This window comes from Thermobia domestica, chromosome 11 (assembly GCF_964235325.1).
Source record: "Thermobia domestica chromosome 11, izTheDome1.hap1.1, whole genome shotgun sequence".
Lineage (NCBI taxonomy): Eukaryota > Metazoa > Arthropoda > Insecta > Zygentoma > Lepismatidae > Thermobia > Thermobia domestica.
In genome coordinates, this window is record NC_137464.1 from 21,289,489 (window position 1) to 21,307,979 (window position 18,491).

The following is an 18,491-nucleotide window of genomic DNA, read 5'->3' on the forward strand; positions in this document are numbered from 1 at the left end:
TTTTCACTCGGAAGCAAATCAAGGTTAGCAGTGAGGTTCAAAGTGTTCCCTGCGGCTCAAATAGCAACAATATATTTGAAGTAAAGAGAACACCCGTAACCCTGTTTTAAATGTCACTGATCAAGTAGAACTGCTGTGTGTGTGTGTGTGTGTCTGAGTAGCTTATCATCACGAAGTGCACTAAATTCCTCACTGCAAAAAAACAAATATATTTGTTTCCTTGAAAAAGGAAGGGAGATATGAAGCCCGACACAGCATGCGGTACCACCAAGTTTCATTTAAAATGTTTGTTTAGCTTTATCCGTTCCGTTGAAGGAGGAAAAGGAAAGGATGAAATTGAAAAAAAAAATTGAATTTTAGGAACACTAATTTTCACACAAACAAAAAATCTAGGTCACGTTATATTTGCACAGAATGTCGAGTGTGCTGTGTCGGGTCCAGAACAGATTGGCAATCAAAAGGGATACATTATTTTCTCCTCAAGGTTCAAGACATAATTTCAAAAATTGGTACAAGCAATAGCTAAGTGAAATAAACAACTCATCAGAAAGCAATATATTTATTACTATTACATTCGAAAAAAAAAATGAAAATTAAAAAAGTAGTTTCCTATCATTTGTGAATAAATTGTTCAACTACCTAGATCAGAGTTTTTCGACCTGGGGGTCGCGAAGATAAGCGGAATAGATGAATATAATTAGAATCTAATACCGAAAACATTTTTAATTATTATTTTGAATTTTGTTCTGATAGACATTTTTATTTTTATGCAAACTGTTAAGAACAACAGAAAATAGACATACTAAAAATTTTCAATAGGTGCAGAATTGTTTAAAAATCAATTTTAATGAAAGAGGTACGATATGAAACTAATGAGAACTGCATACTGAAATACCAGAAAAGTACAAATGTAACAACCTGAATACTGAAATAGAATTAAAACTGCAAGCTAATGATACACCTGAGTATGGTGTGATTTCACTAGGGCGGCAATGTCCGGTTCAATCCTCGTGACGCACATTATCAAGTCACTTAAAATACTCAATAACTTTTTTAACAAGTTTTTTTTTTTTTTTTAACCAAAATCAGAAATCGCTTTACTTTTGTTATCATATGACCGAAAATTAAGCGACTTATGAAGTTTTAAAATTTTCAAACGTCCTCCATTTTGAGACAGTATGACGGATCGGATTCGATATTTGTAATACAGTATGAATGAACTGACCATATTTAGTTTTAATCCATTCGCTCTTAGAGAAGTTACTGTATCCACTATATACAAGAAAGGATTTTGCGATTATAGAAATCTCCTCAATAGGTATATTAAAAACCCCACACAAACTTATTACAAACCAGAAATTATAAGGGGTTTACTGGCAAGAGGATGTGATAAAATGTGGTCGTGAAAGGAATTAGGTTGAGAACCAGACTTAGATTAACACGGAAATCAAAACCAGGAGCACCTACTCATTCTAAGCATCTCAATAACGTTAATAAGAATCGAGTTGTTGAGTTGATTTTAGTTTAGCGTCCCCTTCAGCAGCGAGGCTATATGAGACGTGGACCTACTGATTAACGTGGAATCCGAACCACATGAGCTCCCGCCGGGAATCGAACCCGGGTCTCCCACGCCAAAGGCGCGTACGCTAACCGCTTAGCCACGAGGGAGCTCGTTAATAAGAATCGAATCACTTGTAGGGATCGTAAAAACCATGCTTTGATGCTCTGAAATCGGAACAGCTAGAATGTCTGATTAGTTGGTAAGTGGGAGTTTAGATTCCTTGTCAGCTTCGAGACTATATGAGACTTGGAATAATTTTAAAGTGGAATCCGAACCAACGCAATACGTTCAAATTGCAAGGTCCTCCCATTCGGACCCCATGCACCAAAGCCACGTTGTAGCTAACAGGCCAACAGAGAAGGCAGCTAAAATATTTTTGAGTAGATCGAATATCAAATTAGACATATACATCAAGCTTTACTTAAAAAACTTCTTGGAAGTTAAATTTCGAAAAATGGCTTATTTTCAGTTAGGGATTTATTGACTGCCCTTTCACTTCATCCTTTGAGAAATCTATCCTCTCTATTCCGTGTCTTAGGAATAGAATTTCGAAAAACGTTAAAATATGTGTTTGCTTGTTTTGAATCGTTCTAGAGTTCTTATATCTGATTTGAAATCTACACATTCAGTGACTCGCCTGATTGGGTATTCTTGTGGAAAAATTCACGTTAAGTGTCTGCCTTCCATAAATATTTTCCTATCGTTAAGCTATATTTTGAAGAAATATACTCTCCGAACTTACAGTTTCTGAGTACAACAATTTCAGTTGAAAGAAGGAGACCATTCTGCCTGTTATAGATACATTTTTTTTTTTTTTTTTAGTTATAACAAAAACTTCTAGTTCTAATAAATTTATTCTTGCCTGAATTCAACAGACAATGAGAATCTTCCATCCCTGTTGAACGTAATTCCAATTTGTTAATGGGAATTACAGTTTAAGTACGTTATATGTAATTCCATCAGATTCCTGTAAAGTAAGTGGTCGATTGCATGCGTTGTGACATCTTGCGGATACACCAGAGAATGCATCAATGAATACATTTTTTTCATATTTGCTTATTTACTATGTGCATATTAGTATTAAGAAAATACCGTAGAGTCAGGAATTTCCCTTTAAAAATCAATGTTGTGTTAATAATATTAAATTATTGTATATAAATATTTCTTTCTCCTCTCTTTATCCTACGGGGCCAATTCATTCTTTTTTATTTTTTTTTTTAAATACAGAGAATTTTTAATATCTTAAAATTGCCTATACAAAATAGTTACTTTATCTTCTTTTAACTGATGTAAAAAAAATTCTAAATACCAGTAGTAGTTTATTACGCTTAAATTAAATTATCAACCGGGAAACGAATACGAAGTTTTGTAGTACTCTTTAGTGCTTCATCAATTCTAACAAAATTGATATGAGCAATCTTTCTAATGCTCCTCAACAGTTAACATTCAAAGTGCTCTGACAAAAGTTAGAAGAAAATGTCACTGAAATTAATAGGAACAAAACGTGTAAATAGGAAGAAAGAAAAAAAAAGACGAGTTTGTATATTTCCTTGGGCAAAGTTTAATTTTAGATTTTTAAAAAGAAATGAAAAATGATTCGAAAAATTTCCCTTTCAGTTTTATTTTAAGAATACACGCAAAGTTAAGGTTTATTGTCCTTAAATGTTTAAACAAAAAAGACTAATATAATGTCCCCCGGTTTTAATGTAGCGTTCTTTGTTCCGCATATAAAAAGACTCATTACATACAAATACTGATTCATACACCTGTAATGAAGAGGATAGCTCGGTGTAATATCTTTGTAATCGATACGACGATTTCTCAACCTTCTTTGGAACTTCGGATCATAATGTCATTTTAATATTGAAGAATACAATAAACATCATACAAACAAGCATATAAACTACAATGTACACAAAAAAGAACCAACCACGCAAACAGGTAAAACAGTTAGGATGCTATCACATTTGCACTCGTCTATTGACAGCAGTGGATATACCTAAAATATACTTGAAATAAAAATTACACTTCCTTGTGTTAAAATGTCATTACATTAATCATTTAACCACGGAGATGTACACGAATAGTAAGGCTTGGGTTCTGATACCTTAAACATTAATAGGGGCACGAGTTTTTCGCACTAAAAATTTGAAAATTTTGCGTTTCGTTTATCATATTTCGCGTTTTGTCGCATTTTCCAAATAAAGTTTAGAATTTTGTAGCTCTTGTGGAAAAGATATTCCCTGACATTTTTTACAATTGTTCTTTTAATCATAGATCACTACAGGAATAAACCATTAACTATCTAAAAACAAAATATACTTAATATTTCACTTGACATTGTAAATTTCACTCATAGAAAATTAACCAAACTGACGGAAAATCAGTAAACTTACTATGAGTAGGAAAGTTTTGCTGTCTTTGTCTTTTGAAAACACATAGGCACAAGTTACATTTAAGCATTAAATATAAGCATACTTGGAAGAAAACCTCTCACAATTGGTATTGCTTTTCGGAAGCCACACACATGTAAGTTCATTTACAAACAAACTTCAGACAATCATCATTTCGGAACTTTTATCCATTCAAAACATTCACTACACTGCACTTTCCAGACGAAAAATGAAATGAAATCTTTAAGTTTTACGTCCCACGGTTATGCCGGTTAGGCTAAAGGAGACGGTGATAATGAGATATGAGTGAAATGGTGGAATGAAGAAAGTGGGAGGAAACGGGAGAACCCCGAGAAAACCCACGAGCACGATGTTTGTCCACCACAAAGTTCACTTGGCGGGGGCTGGGATCGAACCCAGGACCCCACACTTTTCAGACGAATCACTTGTCAAGAGTTCATAGGCTACTTTGTAAAACTCCAAATACGGTACTTCATAATCAGATGCTTGCATTTTTTAAATGAAGGCAAAGCTTTAAAAACTTTCTTAACTCAGCAATGTCTGGTTCACTACTACATGCAATTACAGAAGGATCAAACAGCTTTCCCAAAGCATCATATATTTCTGTAGTTTGGGAGTTTTTTCTTTGGAAAGAAAGCTTCAAGAATGACCTTTCTGCACATTTTTTAAAATTCACTAGTGAACTAGCCTTCTTTTCACTTGGTAACAAACGTAAGTGTGTGCTTTAGATTTTTTCACCCAAGAGGCCCTGCATAAAACCGTCCAATTGAGTACTGAGTCTGTCGAGATGACTACTCAACAGATGTGTTGTGCGAGATTTGTCCGTCTCAGTGAAAGTTATCGCACTGACAAAACTTAACTGAGCCTTCAAAATTATCTTCTTCTTGTCTTTCAAATAACTTTTGAGCGTTTTAGCTTGAGAATTTAGATCGTTGTATTTTGAAAGGAACTGATCTACTGGTTCTAAGTATTTGTCTAAATACGCAACAGTATGGAACCAACTACTCCACCTAGTCAGAACAGGCTCGGGGAACAACTTGGGTTCAAGATCAGGATACTTCTCTTTAAGAAATCTCTAGTACTTGCTTCTGAGTTTCCTTGCGTTCAAAAATGCATTTTTCACTTTGCACACAAAATTATTAAGATCTTTCAGTGTTCTGCTAGATATCTCCAATGAAGATCACTTTGTGTGACTAACACCACGTGAAACATGTGTGTTCCAATTATCACGGACAACGTGTCGAAGCACTTGCTCATCAGAGATAAAATTAAGAATATTCTCATACTCAATGCTGTAGCGGTGCACTTGAGAACATGTGGCTGCAATAACTGCATCCAGAAAAGTAACACTAAACAAAAAATACTCTGGCTCCAACAGAGTTCCTACTAATCTGGAGAAATCTATTTCCCTGACTTCTTCCTGAGCTTTGGCAGGAAATTCCCTGACTTTCATGAGTGTCGGATGACGTTGACACATAAGTAAGGAATAAATAACGGTGAAACTTTATATATGAGAGCGTTTATTCTATAGAGACAAATAATTATCAATAGCTCATATATACATTCCACTTAACACTCATAAAAATCTGAGCAACGTTCCATACTGTGATCATTAATGGTTGGCTAAGCTGAAATTGGTGTACAATTGCTATTAGAAAAATACATTTTATAAAATTTCCCTCACTTTCCCTGATTTCCAGTCTTTTCCCCTGACCTCCCTCACCAGTAGGAACCCTGCCCAATGTTCCCTCCATTGTACGGGCCAAAACTACAAAGACAGCTCTTCCTTTGCGGTCAGTGGTCTCATCGCACATTACTGCCACTTTTCTTCCCCACGAAGGGGCTCTCTGGCTTAATTAAAACGGCTCCTCCCTATCCAGTTGCGATGGTGAAAGCTAATGCGCAACATATTCTCTATAGCCGTGTCCAAATCACCCAAAATGCACTGTTCATGCCACGTTCTACCGTTCCGTCAGCGGAAAACTGGCGTTTTTAAATTAAAGACGTATTTTTAAAATTTCGCATTATATCGCATATTATTAGAAATATCGCGCAAAGCTGACAATTTCGCGTTTTATCGCGCAACGGAAACCAATGAAAATGCACATAAAATATCATAAAATGTCAAGAAACTGAAAAGTACTTAATTCTGACGCATTTCGTTTTATCGCGCATTGCGAAAAACTCGTGCCTCTAAGCATTAATGTTAAGTTACATATAGTAAAGTAACGGGTCAACTTCATGTACTGTTTTCTGGTGATTACTGAGCTGATTATCCTGTTCGAAAACCACTCCACACATGTTACATGGATACTTCTGTTCACTGCGATGTTGTATAGACTTGACTTGTGCATGTCGCTGTCTATGCTTCGTCATGTCACCACGCTGAGCGAACGCATGATCACATATATCACACACGTAAGGTCTTTCACCGGTATGTGTCCTGATGTGCGCAACACGGTAAGAGTTCCGACGGAAGGTGGCGTCGCAGTAAGGACATTCAAAGGGTTTTGCATCGGAATGAACCAAAGAATGTCGTGTCAAAACAGCTTTTTCCCGGAATGTCATTCCACATACTTCGCAAGCAAAAGGTCTTTCGCCTGTGTGCGAATACGAATGGCTGTAAAGTGCAGCTTTGCTAACGAACTCTTTATGACAAACATCGCATCGATAGTCTCGGATTCCTTCGTGCAATTTCAGATGAGTAACCATTGATTTCCTATGAGCGAAAGACTTGCCACATAAATCACACTTCAGAGGCTGATCATTATGAATTAGCAAATGCACCTGCAAACTAAATTTTGATTGTAACGTCTTGCCACATATGTGACACTGTGAATCTGATTTAGTCTCCACTTTGGTATTGGTCTTACCCATAATATGAACTCTTCTATGTTTTAGAAGCAGAGAGATTGTCGGAAATGACTGAGAACACAGTTTACACGTAACTCCCTTTCTACTGTGGGTTGCCATGTGTCCCGTCAGATTGTGCTTTCTCTTGAATTCCATGCCACATGTCATACACTTATGAGGCCGCAATTCACTGTGTGTAACTGCATGTCGATTCAACTTATACTTGGAGTAAAACGCTTTCGAACATACTTCACAAGTGAATGGTCGCACTCCTGTATGGACATTTTGATGAAATCTCAGGAAAGCTTTTGAACCGTAACTTTTGCCACATTCTGCGCAATGATATTTCTTTCGGAAACCGGTTTCGTGAATTTTCTTGTGTACACTTAGAGAACACATAGACTTGAAGATTTTACCACAAATATCACACAAATGTCCTTGACCGGTATGTGCAGCCACATGAGTATTAAATGACAATCTACGATAGTACACTTTGTCACATATGGAACATTTGAACTCTCGTGGAGGTGCAGAGTGAGCCAATACATGTCTTTTTAAGACACCTTCCGAAATGAAAGACTTGTCACATATAGAACAAATGTAACATGGTTTCTCTCTCAAATGACGCTGCTCGTGGCCAGCTATTCTTGCTCTACAAAGTTGTTTACCACAGTGCTGACACAGCCGCTTCTCTGAAAGCACGCTTTTCTTTTTCTTCTCTTTCCTCCATTCTTTAGTCTGTAATGGGCGTGCAGTCTTTTTCTCCGCAACTGGTACTAACACTACACTATCATTCGCTGCTGCATCTGCTGATGTTTCCAACAACGCCGAGTTGTTATCAGTTGATGGAGGGCCAACAGGTGGTAAAAGTATAATACTGTTTGTAATTCCACTAGGATGTAATGATGTGCCACCGGTCTCTTGCAGTGGTAATAACAACAAAACATCGTTTGATACCCCACTTATCATGTTGGAAGAGGCAGGTTGTTTTGTTCGCTCCACAGGAAGTAGTAATACATTACTATTAGTTGGAACTGACAAAGATGCAGAAGGGGTATTCATGTTGGAATTCTGGACTGACGCTAATGAAGTATTATTTGCATCTTCTGTAGGGGATAATACAGAAATAGTCTTAGGATGCAACAATGACGAACCTTTACGAACTATTGGTGTACTTTTAAGTTTCCGTGGAATTATCCTTCGTTTCCTTTCGATAGTAACTAATTTCTTATGGTTTTTAATAATTTCTTGAATCTTCTCAACTATTTTGGTCTTGACGGATTTGTCAATGGAACTATATTCACTAGAGGCTGAGAGCTGCACATTAGATTCATCTCGCTCACCTAAATCATGAGATCCTGCACTTGTATTTGATCTCACATATACTTCAGCGACATTTGATACTTCAAATTTATCGTCATCCCTTTTTTCTTCAACACTTTGAGCCTCTTCGATATTGAAAGTCATAGGTATATTAACATCTGTCGAAGACACTGTCCTGACGGTTGCTCGCGCAGTATCTGGACATATCAAGCTGAAACGAAAGGAAATTAACGGTGCTCACTAACAATCTAACAGGATGTAACTACATCTTTGTAAACATACTTCTCTCTGATCTTGTTCACAATATGCAATAATATTCATGTTCAGAAACGCAAGCCATTAACAGTCTCAATAATTACAGTAACTAATCACGGGACATTTAAAATACGTGAAACACTTGACAAAGAAAATATTACAAGTGGATTTTTTTTACACTCGTAAGAGACTTATTCTACAATACTTTTTTTTTTTTTTGAGTGGATGAGGAATATTAAAACCAACGATACACAATAGTTGCCACGCAAGACTTTGTTTTAAACCAACTGTGCATACTGAATATAAGAGTGCAGCAGTCAATAAGCAGTATGTATATGCCTGCCATCATCTTGTCATATATAATCATATATAATACTAATCACATTACCACAAAATATCATCATGAAGAATGATGAATTACTGTACTGTATGCATATAATTAGTATTTTTCTTGATCTGTTGAAGATACTTTAAGTGGTGGTATGCAGTTTTTCTTGGATTAAGTTCTGTAAATTAATCTCTCGAGTGATGAATGTTTCGACCTAGCTTTTGTTTATTTATTTACAAACAGATTAAATTAAATTTTACACTGAAACAATATAACATATCAGCTTTTATCGTTTGGTAAATACTTACATTATAAGACTCTTTGATGTTATATACCGTAGATATGTAAGTCTTGGTGGTCATCCATAAAACTTTCTCTAACTCAATATTGCACGGTTACGTGATCTATACCGCTTTACTTTCCTCTTTTTTTTTTAATTTGTTCTTAAATTTGTTTTTATTATTATACAAAACTTACAATATATACTCCAATATCACAAGAAAGATCTTAAAAGCATTTATGGTGTAAATGGCAGATGTTAAGATCTATACAAAAACTGCTGTAGACGAAGGATTTTTAAAAATGCTACTACCTCCAAAGATTTCTGATGCATCATATGATATTGTTACCTGCTTCCAGCTTTGCAAATCTAGATTTTTGGTCTTAAAATACTTGTTATTTCATAATGATACATCAGTGGATTTGTAAGTGTGTAATGACCAAGAAGAAATAATCTTTCATCAATTCACTATTTGAAATTATATACGAGGGCCGTTCGGAAAGTAACCTCTGATTGGTTGAAAAAAACAAACACCAAAGTAAATAAAAAGATTAATTATATACATCTCAAAACTATTTCTTTGCTCTATTTTTCAATATATTTTCCATAAACATTCAAGCACTTATCATATCTCTACGCTAGTTTAGAAATTCCATTAGCATAAAAATCGCTTGCCTATGTTTTGAGCCAGCCTGTGACGGCATCTTTCAGCTCATCACCACCAAAGCGCTGAGATCCAAGCCACTTCTTCACTTGCATGAAGAGATGATAAGCACAATTTTCACGAACTTTTCCATCAATTTTCTGAACGAGTTTATCAGTAACCACTGATGGCCTTCCATTCCTTCTTTGTTTGTTTGTTTGTTTGTTTACTTTTAAATGAACAAACACATTCACGAACAACTCCTTCACTCATCACACTTGGTCCATACACAGCACAAAGTTCTCGATGACTAGCTGCTGACGAACATTGTTTTGCGTATAAGAAAACGTGTAAGTTCGCACCTCGCACTTGGCAAGTTTTTCTATTGCAGCATACATTTTGAGACGCTACAAAAGTGGAACTAGTGGAGAAACCACCTTTACCACCGCTCGATACAGACTGATCTACCGCGCATGTCTGTGCAAAGACGGTAGCACTGCCCCACTACTTCACGCACAGTGACCAATCCCGTGTTACTTTCCGAATGCGCCTTGTACAAAAACTTAAAGTCTACGAATATATCAAGAAGACTGCATAATTCAATATCTAATAATTCTTCCTTGGTATAGTGATGTCTAAACCCTTAGCTGTCTGTAATTCCACGTTTTTTCCCTGTTATTGTATACATAACATACAATTTATCTGAGAACCATTGAGAAATAAACAACGTACACCAAACAAAAATGTAAAGTTTTTACAGCGAACCATATTTAACGGCATTTCCATTGACATACGACGCAAATATCACAAAAAGCTTAACGAGAGAAATAGTGCATGGCAAAGTTACGCTAGTGTTGGGAATCTAGAGGATATTAGATTTACATTGGCCAAGAAATGTTAGGGATGCAAAGTTGACGACAGTTTGGGGGTAAAAGACGGAGTCAATAGTAATATCAGCGAACATTTCATCAACAGATTATGAAATTACGTTTCTACGATATATTGTTTAAACAGTACTGAATTAATATGGATGTTTGATTTTACAATTTAATGGTAACATTGTTACTAAGTTTGACACTGAATAATTTATATGATCTAAAGAAAAAAATATGTAACTGAGTTAATAGTATTTATTCTCATATCCTGCACGATTGCTGGAAATACAGCTCGACGGATGACGAGTTTTGATGCGAAATCATCTCACGGACAGTTTGATAATTTTAATATCAGCTACAATGGATTCCTGATTCAATATATGGAAGCATACTCGGTTAACTTTGTTTTTTGACTGCACACCAGTAGGATTCGTGACCCGATTGAAAGCAGGATCCCACTGTATCCAAAATCTAAATAACAAGCAGATAGAGAGAAAGAAACGCAGTAGCCAGCTTCATGTTAATATATTTAATCTCAACGAACTAGTTAAGTTCTTCTATTTAAAATTCAATTTCTTACTCAATCCTTACAATGTACAATACTACACACAAAACAAATCCTTATCCAGGATGGATTTTGATTTGATTTGAATTTAGCGTCCCTTTCAGCAAGGAGGCTACATGAGACGTGGACCTACAGCTTAAAGTAGGATCCGAGCCACACGAATTCCTGCTGGAATACAACCTGGATCTCCCACGCCAAAGACGCGTACACTACCACATAGCCACCAGGGAGTTCTTTACTCAGAATGGAACATAGGATTAGAGAGAAATAAGTACTTTGGTGTGTTACTGTTCCAGACTCAGTAACTGAACATAACGGCTAAGCTTGTATCAAAGAAACTAATGACACGATATTTATTGTAAAATAGAAAATCCTAAAACGGAGAATAGAAAATATGCACGGTGCCTCTCAAAATAAGTGATTCTATTATTATTTCCACCCTCACTTTTACCTCAAATACCACAATAAAAGGTAAAAATAAAGAATAACATAAATCACATCAGAAACGCTTTTAAAGCTAGGAGAAAAAAGTTCAACATTTATTCATTAAACATTATTTGATCTGGTCTCCACAATTGACTATTTCATTTTTTCTTCGTCTATTTTCAATAAAATAAATAAATAAATAATGTCAAACGGCGGAATGAGAATTACGTCAAATATGTTGTAAACATCTGTTGTCCTTCACTTGTACTTTCCAGCTTACTCCACTCAACGACAATGGTTTGACCTTGAATAACTGAACTTCCAATGTTTTCACTTATTGTTTCTGCATTTTCACTCATCTTGTTCGCTACACCTTCAACTACTGAGTTCCCTATATTTTCTATACCTTCAGGGACTGCACTTTCTATATGTTCAGACACACTACCCCCTACATTTTCAACCACAGAGTTGTCTCCGCTCTGGATATTATGAAAATCTTGTTCGTGTTGTTTCAGTGCCTTTTTCTCTTTGAATCCTATCCCACAATACAAACAGACGCATATTTTATCCTGCGTATGTCGCCTTCTATGTTTCATCATATCTGTCCGCTGTGTGAACCTTCGTCCACATACATTACACTCATGCGGTTTTTCTCCCGTGTGTGTACGAATGTGATCGGTCAAGTAGCCCCGTCTGCTGAAAGCCCTTGAACAATAAGTACAGACATAACGCTTTTCATCGGAATGCAACAGTAAATGCTGTTTCAAGTAATAATCTGATCGGAAGCCTTTTTTGCAAACTTCGCACACGAATGGTCTTTCACCGGTATGTAATCTATAATGAACTTTTAAATACAGTTTAGTGTTAAAGCCTTTGCCACATACCTCACACTGGAAGCGTTTCTGATTGGTATGTAGTGAGTAATGAGTTTCTAACCGAGATCTCACTGCGAAAGACTTCCCACAGTATTCACAGTCAAACGAACCTTTAGAATTTCTGTTTTGATGCTGCTGGATCTCCTCATTTGAGTGGCTCTTCTTATGAACCAATGTGTGACCTAATGAAGGGAAGGACTCTCCACAAACTTTACATGTGAACTTCTTGGTAGATGAATGAGATTTTACTTCGCTATGAGTTCTTCGATGGGCCACCATGTTACTTCTCCTCGCAAACGCGTGACCGCACACGTTACATTTATGCGGTTTCAATCCAGTGTGCAAAAATTCATGAATCTTGAGATTACTCTTGGTTTGGAATGTTTTGCCGCATGTGGTGCAAACATACGGACGATCTGTTGAATGCGTCTCACGATGTCGTTGAATACCTAGCCGCGAGGTTAATTCTTTTCCACAGTCGGTGCATTTGAATATTTTCTTCACATAGCCTTCCTTGTGAGTTTGTTTATGTTGACGCAAACTAGTCACGTGTTTAAAACATTTGCCACAAATGTCGCACAAACAAAGCTTTTCTTGCGAGTGAGCTGCGAGATGACTGGCCAAGGAAGGTTTTGATGTGAAAGATCGTTCACAAAGCGAGCAATCAAAAAGTTTTGGTGCAGCCGAATGCCGAAGGAGATGATTGTTTAGAACGCCTTCCGCAAAAAACACTCGGTTACAAATGGGGCAAGGGAACTCTTTCACTTTTAAATGGTTCTCCTCGTGCCTTCGCAGAGAGAAATTAGTTGTAAACTCTTTTCCGCAATGTTGACACACAAGGTTCTCTTTCTTATTATGCACTTTTATATGCTTCAATAGTGCACTTCTCCCGTGGAAACTGCTACTGCAAATTTTACACTCGTAGCGTGGCTTTCGCTTGTAATTCCTTTCTGAATTCTTAGATTGCGACACAGACCTATTCGTATTTAGTGTCTCATGATGCATCTTTGAAATGCCGCCTTTACTTTGATCTTTTAGTTTGTTCTTATGCTTCTCAATGATTCCCTGAATTGTTTCAACGATTTCTATCTGCATTGTATCTTCAAGTCCTTCAAATTCTTTATTCACATTTACTTCCTCTGACAGTTTTTTGTTAAGATTCTTCTGAATACATGTATCAACATCAAGATAGTCCAAAAAGTTTTCTGATTTTATTTCTTGTGAATAAACTGACGTGATTTGTGCATCAGTTTCCATTGATCTCACAGAATTCTCTGTTTCAGATGCCGTGTCTGGATGCGGAGAGCTGAAACGAAACCAACGATACGATGCTCACTAGTTGCTAGTAATTCACAAATGATTTACAAACACAATTTTGCTCTTTATGCTTCGACATGAATACCCTAAAATACAGTGCACCAGCGGGAGATCAGTATGTGCTCAACATTTACTCTTTCTCTTACAAATTAATACATTAAAAAAAAAAAAAAAAGTTTAGTTTCTGTATGTTTAATAACAGTTACGTCTTACGATCATTTTTCACATTAGTACCAGACTTCTGTGATGTGAAACATAAAGTTCTGCTGTTGCCATTAATTCAAAAAACATTAAATTTGAGTACCTTTTGTTATATAGGGTGAGCCAAAAGTCAAGTTACATACCCGGAGGGTGATCACCTGTTTCTTCCCACTATGCGAAGGATTTATATTAGTACAGAAAGGATGATTTGAACTAACTCACAAAGGTCATCGAGTTTCTAAATCTTTGAATGCAAAGATCATAGCCGATTCACAAATTACACCTACCAATCGTACGAATCCAAGTCTTCTGCAATTAGGAGTACTCAATGAAAGACATTCAAACAAGCTGTTCATATCAACTACTAACGAGGGTCATTCCGAAAGTAATACCCTTTTCTCGTGTTTATATATAACATCCGAGGTGAATGTTATTAGCGTTGTGGTGAAAGTGGAACCTTAGTGCTAAAACCTTGTTATTTCGCTCTCATTCGACAGATACCAGCAGCGCAGAAGTCAACCAAAATACCATCTGTCATGGAGGTGCGTATAAAACAGAAGTCTTGCGGTTCTTGACTGCTGAAGAAATTGCACCAATTGACATTCATCAACGCTTGTTAAAAGACTATGGATACCATACAGTTGAAACGAAATTAAAACTTTTAGTTTAACGTCCCACGTTTGTGCCCTTTAGGCTAAGGGAGACTACAATTAAAGCAAGTGAATGAGGGAAGAATTGGGGGAATGAGAAAGTGGGAGGAAACAAGAGTACCCTAAGAAAACCCACGGACGATGATGTCCACCGCAAACTTACTTAGCCGGGGAACGAACCAAGAATCCCACGCACCAGAGGTAAGTGTTCTACCACCGTGCCCCTGCCCTGTTACGATACAGTTGATGGGAGTACAGTAAGGCGATGGGCAGCGTGTTTTAGAAGTGGTGAAAGGATGTGCACGGCAAAGCACGACCCCGTACTAATCCAATAAATCTCGACAGATGTGAATGCGCTGAGTTTTGAGACCGTTTGTAAGCATTCTCGGGACTCAATCTCTCACAAACTTTGGGATAACCCAGGTTATTCAGTATCTTTTCCTTGATATTACAAACAACATTCAGCTGTGGATATAGTTCCTTGGTCATAATCCGCCGATCAGACGGATGAGTTAATCGAAGCTCTGTTCATTGTGGGCAGTCGCACATAAGCAGGAATGCCTGATACGTGGCTTATAGTGCACATAGTTTTCAGTACTTCTGAAACGCACTATTTATCACGTTACTGTACTTCATCCAATGTATCGTCTCCCTAGACTTTTAGCAAGCGCTGATGAATGTCAAAGGGCGCAATCTGTTCAGCAGTATCTCTGTTTCTTATGCACCTTACAGACGCCATTTTGGTTGACAACTGCGTTGTTGGTGTCTGTCGGAAGAGAATGAAAGTAACAAGATATTAGCAGCAAAGTTTCACTTTTACTACGTCAACAACATCCGTCTCGGACATTATACATAAACAAACAATTAAATAAACAGAACTTTCGGAAACATGGCATTACTTTCGGAATGACCATCGTAAATATCATCCATCCTTCGGATACACAACCTAATTATTGTCCAATATTTTGAACCCTGTATTTTAAACACACAAAATGAGATTCAAGTTTTGTTGTTGGGTTATGACCGTGGTGGCATAAGAGAAAAATCACTTTTGAGAGAATATAACATGACAGTAAGATCTCAAGAGTAATCTTTGTAGAAACGTTTGCAGAAAGTAATTTTTAAGAGGGCAATAATACAAAATTCAAAATATTGGGAATTATATGCAAGCTACTTTTCATGTTTGTATATTACGGTTGCCCGATTTTAAGTTTCTCTTTTAAGTTTTGTTTTTCTAATAAATTTCTATTTTTCCAGTACAACGCTATATTGTAATAAATAAAATGAATTACAATCCTGGACACTCATAAAATGTTTTGATAAGTTAGTGTAAATAAAAAATAAAGGAACTAATTTTCTTACACACTGTTAACAAGGCAACTGAACGATGTAACTTAGTATTCACACGGAAAATGAAACAGGTTGCGTTTGTATCTTCTATGAAACCAGCACCTCCAACTTTATGTTTAAAAATAATTTGATTTTAGCATTGTAGCCTTCGTCAGTCAACACTGCTTTGATCATTTCATAGATCCGATCAATAGTGACACACTCATATAAGGAACTGTGAACTAACCGAAGCAGAACTCCAAGTGGTTGTCAATTTCTGTACGTCCTGCAATATTTTTAAACATATATTAAATATACTGTTTTTTGCTGATGACTAAACTCTTTTAGAGTCATTAACTCTGTAGATGATGCTTCTTTACTGCAAGCTGACATAGTTATGCTAAGTAACTGGTGTACTACCTGGAATGCTTTAAACCCAAACTAATGTTCTATCCTGTTTATCTCTTTAAAAACCAATGTGCTTCTTCAGACTTATAATGTGAACAGTATACCTATTAAACGCGTGTCATCTCAAAAAGATCTAGGTGTTGTCCTTGATGAAAAACTCTCCTTTACGGATCACATCTCTTCGATCTTGTCCAGAACCACGAAATTACTTGGCCTACTTTATAGATTTCCGGACATACTAAGTCTCCCTGTCCTTACAATGTTTTATAAGGCTTATATTTCCTCGATCATAGAATATTGTTCACCTGTATAGAATATGGCAGTGTTTACTAATCTATCACGCATCGACTCGGTCTTAAACTTCTTTATAGCCATAGTTAGATTTAGAATTCCCAAGATACGTGACCACACGAGACAAGAAATAATGTACTTAATAATAATAATAATAATAATAATAATAATAATAATAATGGCCTTAACCTATATAAGATTATCAATGGTAAAATTGTGATTTTTTTTTTTTTACTATCACAGATTAACTTTCGAGTTTCTCCCCGGCGAACTACTCCTCTTAATTTGCTAACTTACGAGACACCTAGATTATCAATTGTAAAACGCTCGTTGTTTTATAAAGTAGCGTATGATTACAATACATTGCTAACAGGATGTAATATTTTTACTTCCGACACTAAATTTAGAGGTGAATCTTCTGTGTTTGTATTTCTTTTTATTTTTCTACTGTTTGTTTTTATTTTATTTTGTTTTATTTGTTAATATGTTGTCCAGTTTCAGTCAATTGGCTTAATGCTGTATGAAACACTGTGAATAAATAAATAAATAAATATCTAAAGGATGTGGGACTGTTAAGGGATTTGAAATATCTGTCTTCATTGAAAAACATTAAAACACAACGAAGATCTGTGTAATATACATGGTTGGTTGGATTTTGAGTTGAGTCCATTCAGTCCTTGAGGCTATATACGATAAGGACTTACACCTTAACGTGGTATCCGAACCACACGAGATCCAACTGGGAATTATAATATTCTTTTTTGTGTTTTGCAATTATTTTCAACGAACCTCACTCAGCTGCCAATTAAAATTACTCTACGTTAATGCAAAACCATATTATGTGAGTGTTTTCCGAATATCATCTATTATCGGTTTTTATCTCTAAAAATCGTAAAATCTTCCTTCTTTTTTCTCTGAAAAATCTAACAACTTTATGACACATCTTTGCTGTACAAATTCAAGATTTCTGTAGCGTCCCTAACTTCTGAATACATTATTATTGACTCATTCACTTCAACCATTATTCTATACTAGTTAATATATAAACACTTTTTATACACTTTCAATGAATTCTATTTGTTTTATCAATACAGTAATTAGCAAACGACTAACACGAATTCTGAAACACTCTATACACTAACAACCCAACGCTTCTCCATACAAAAAGAAAAGTACATGGAGTGGACCGGGAAATATACGGATTTGCATACGGTATTACTTTCCTGATAAAGATGGTGAATATCAGGAACTGAATTCCTAAAGATGAGAGGAAATTCTACATTAAAAAGAGGATTCATTAAGGTTATATATATAAAACCCATTTGAATCCTGTTTTTAATGTAGCAGTAGAATCCTTTGTTCTCATTTTTAGAGATTTCAATTCCTGATATTAAGTACTAACAGAATATATTTCTCGGGGAAATAATATCGTCTGCAAATTTTAATATTTTCCGGTCCATCTCATGTACTTTTGTTTTTGTATAGATTCTATATATTCAAATGGGTAAAATATTCAGATATCTTTGACCCATTTGAATATTTACAATTTCACGACTATCTAGTGAAGTAAAAGTTTATATAATGTAGTTCTGTTACAAATGAGTTTCAGAATTTCAAAGCACTGATCAGTATCCCCTCCCACATTCTAACATTTTTCCAAAAATTACGCAAGAAAGACTAATAATACAGTATTGTACCAGGTGACCAGAAAAGTACGTGCCGTTTTGCAAAACGTCGTTGCTTTTTCCCCTCGAGCAATCGGAGATGACGTAGTTGGTAGGTCTGTGAGATCTTGTCTGAAAGCTTATTACGTGGCACGTCTGCCATCGTAGAAAACACGCTGCATTTAATCGTGAGAGTTGAGATACTCAATATGAACTATGGCGTTGTCAAACAC

At 36.1% G+C, this 18,491-nt stretch overlaps 1 protein-coding gene across 4 annotated transcripts in view; it reads right to left on the minus strand.

The window, feature by feature from the left end:
* Positions 1-18,491, minus strand: part of LOC145663968 (uncharacterized) — a 129,980-nt gene that overhangs the window by 10,497 nt on the left and 100,992 nt on the right. Inside the window, exons 7-8 of one of the 4 annotated variants that reach the window (XM_081730209.1) lie at positions 11,752-13,704; positions 8,172-8,362 (exon numbers count right to left, since the gene is read on the minus strand). In XM_081730209.1, coding sequence (XP_081586335.1) covers positions 8,172-8,362; positions 11,752-13,704 — 2,144 coding nt within the window. Of the gene's footprint in view, positions 1-608; positions 8,363-11,751; positions 13,705-18,491 lie in introns of those variants that run through there. The other 3 variants (XM_081730208.1, XM_081730207.1, XM_081730206.1) reach the window with 3 other exon arrangements.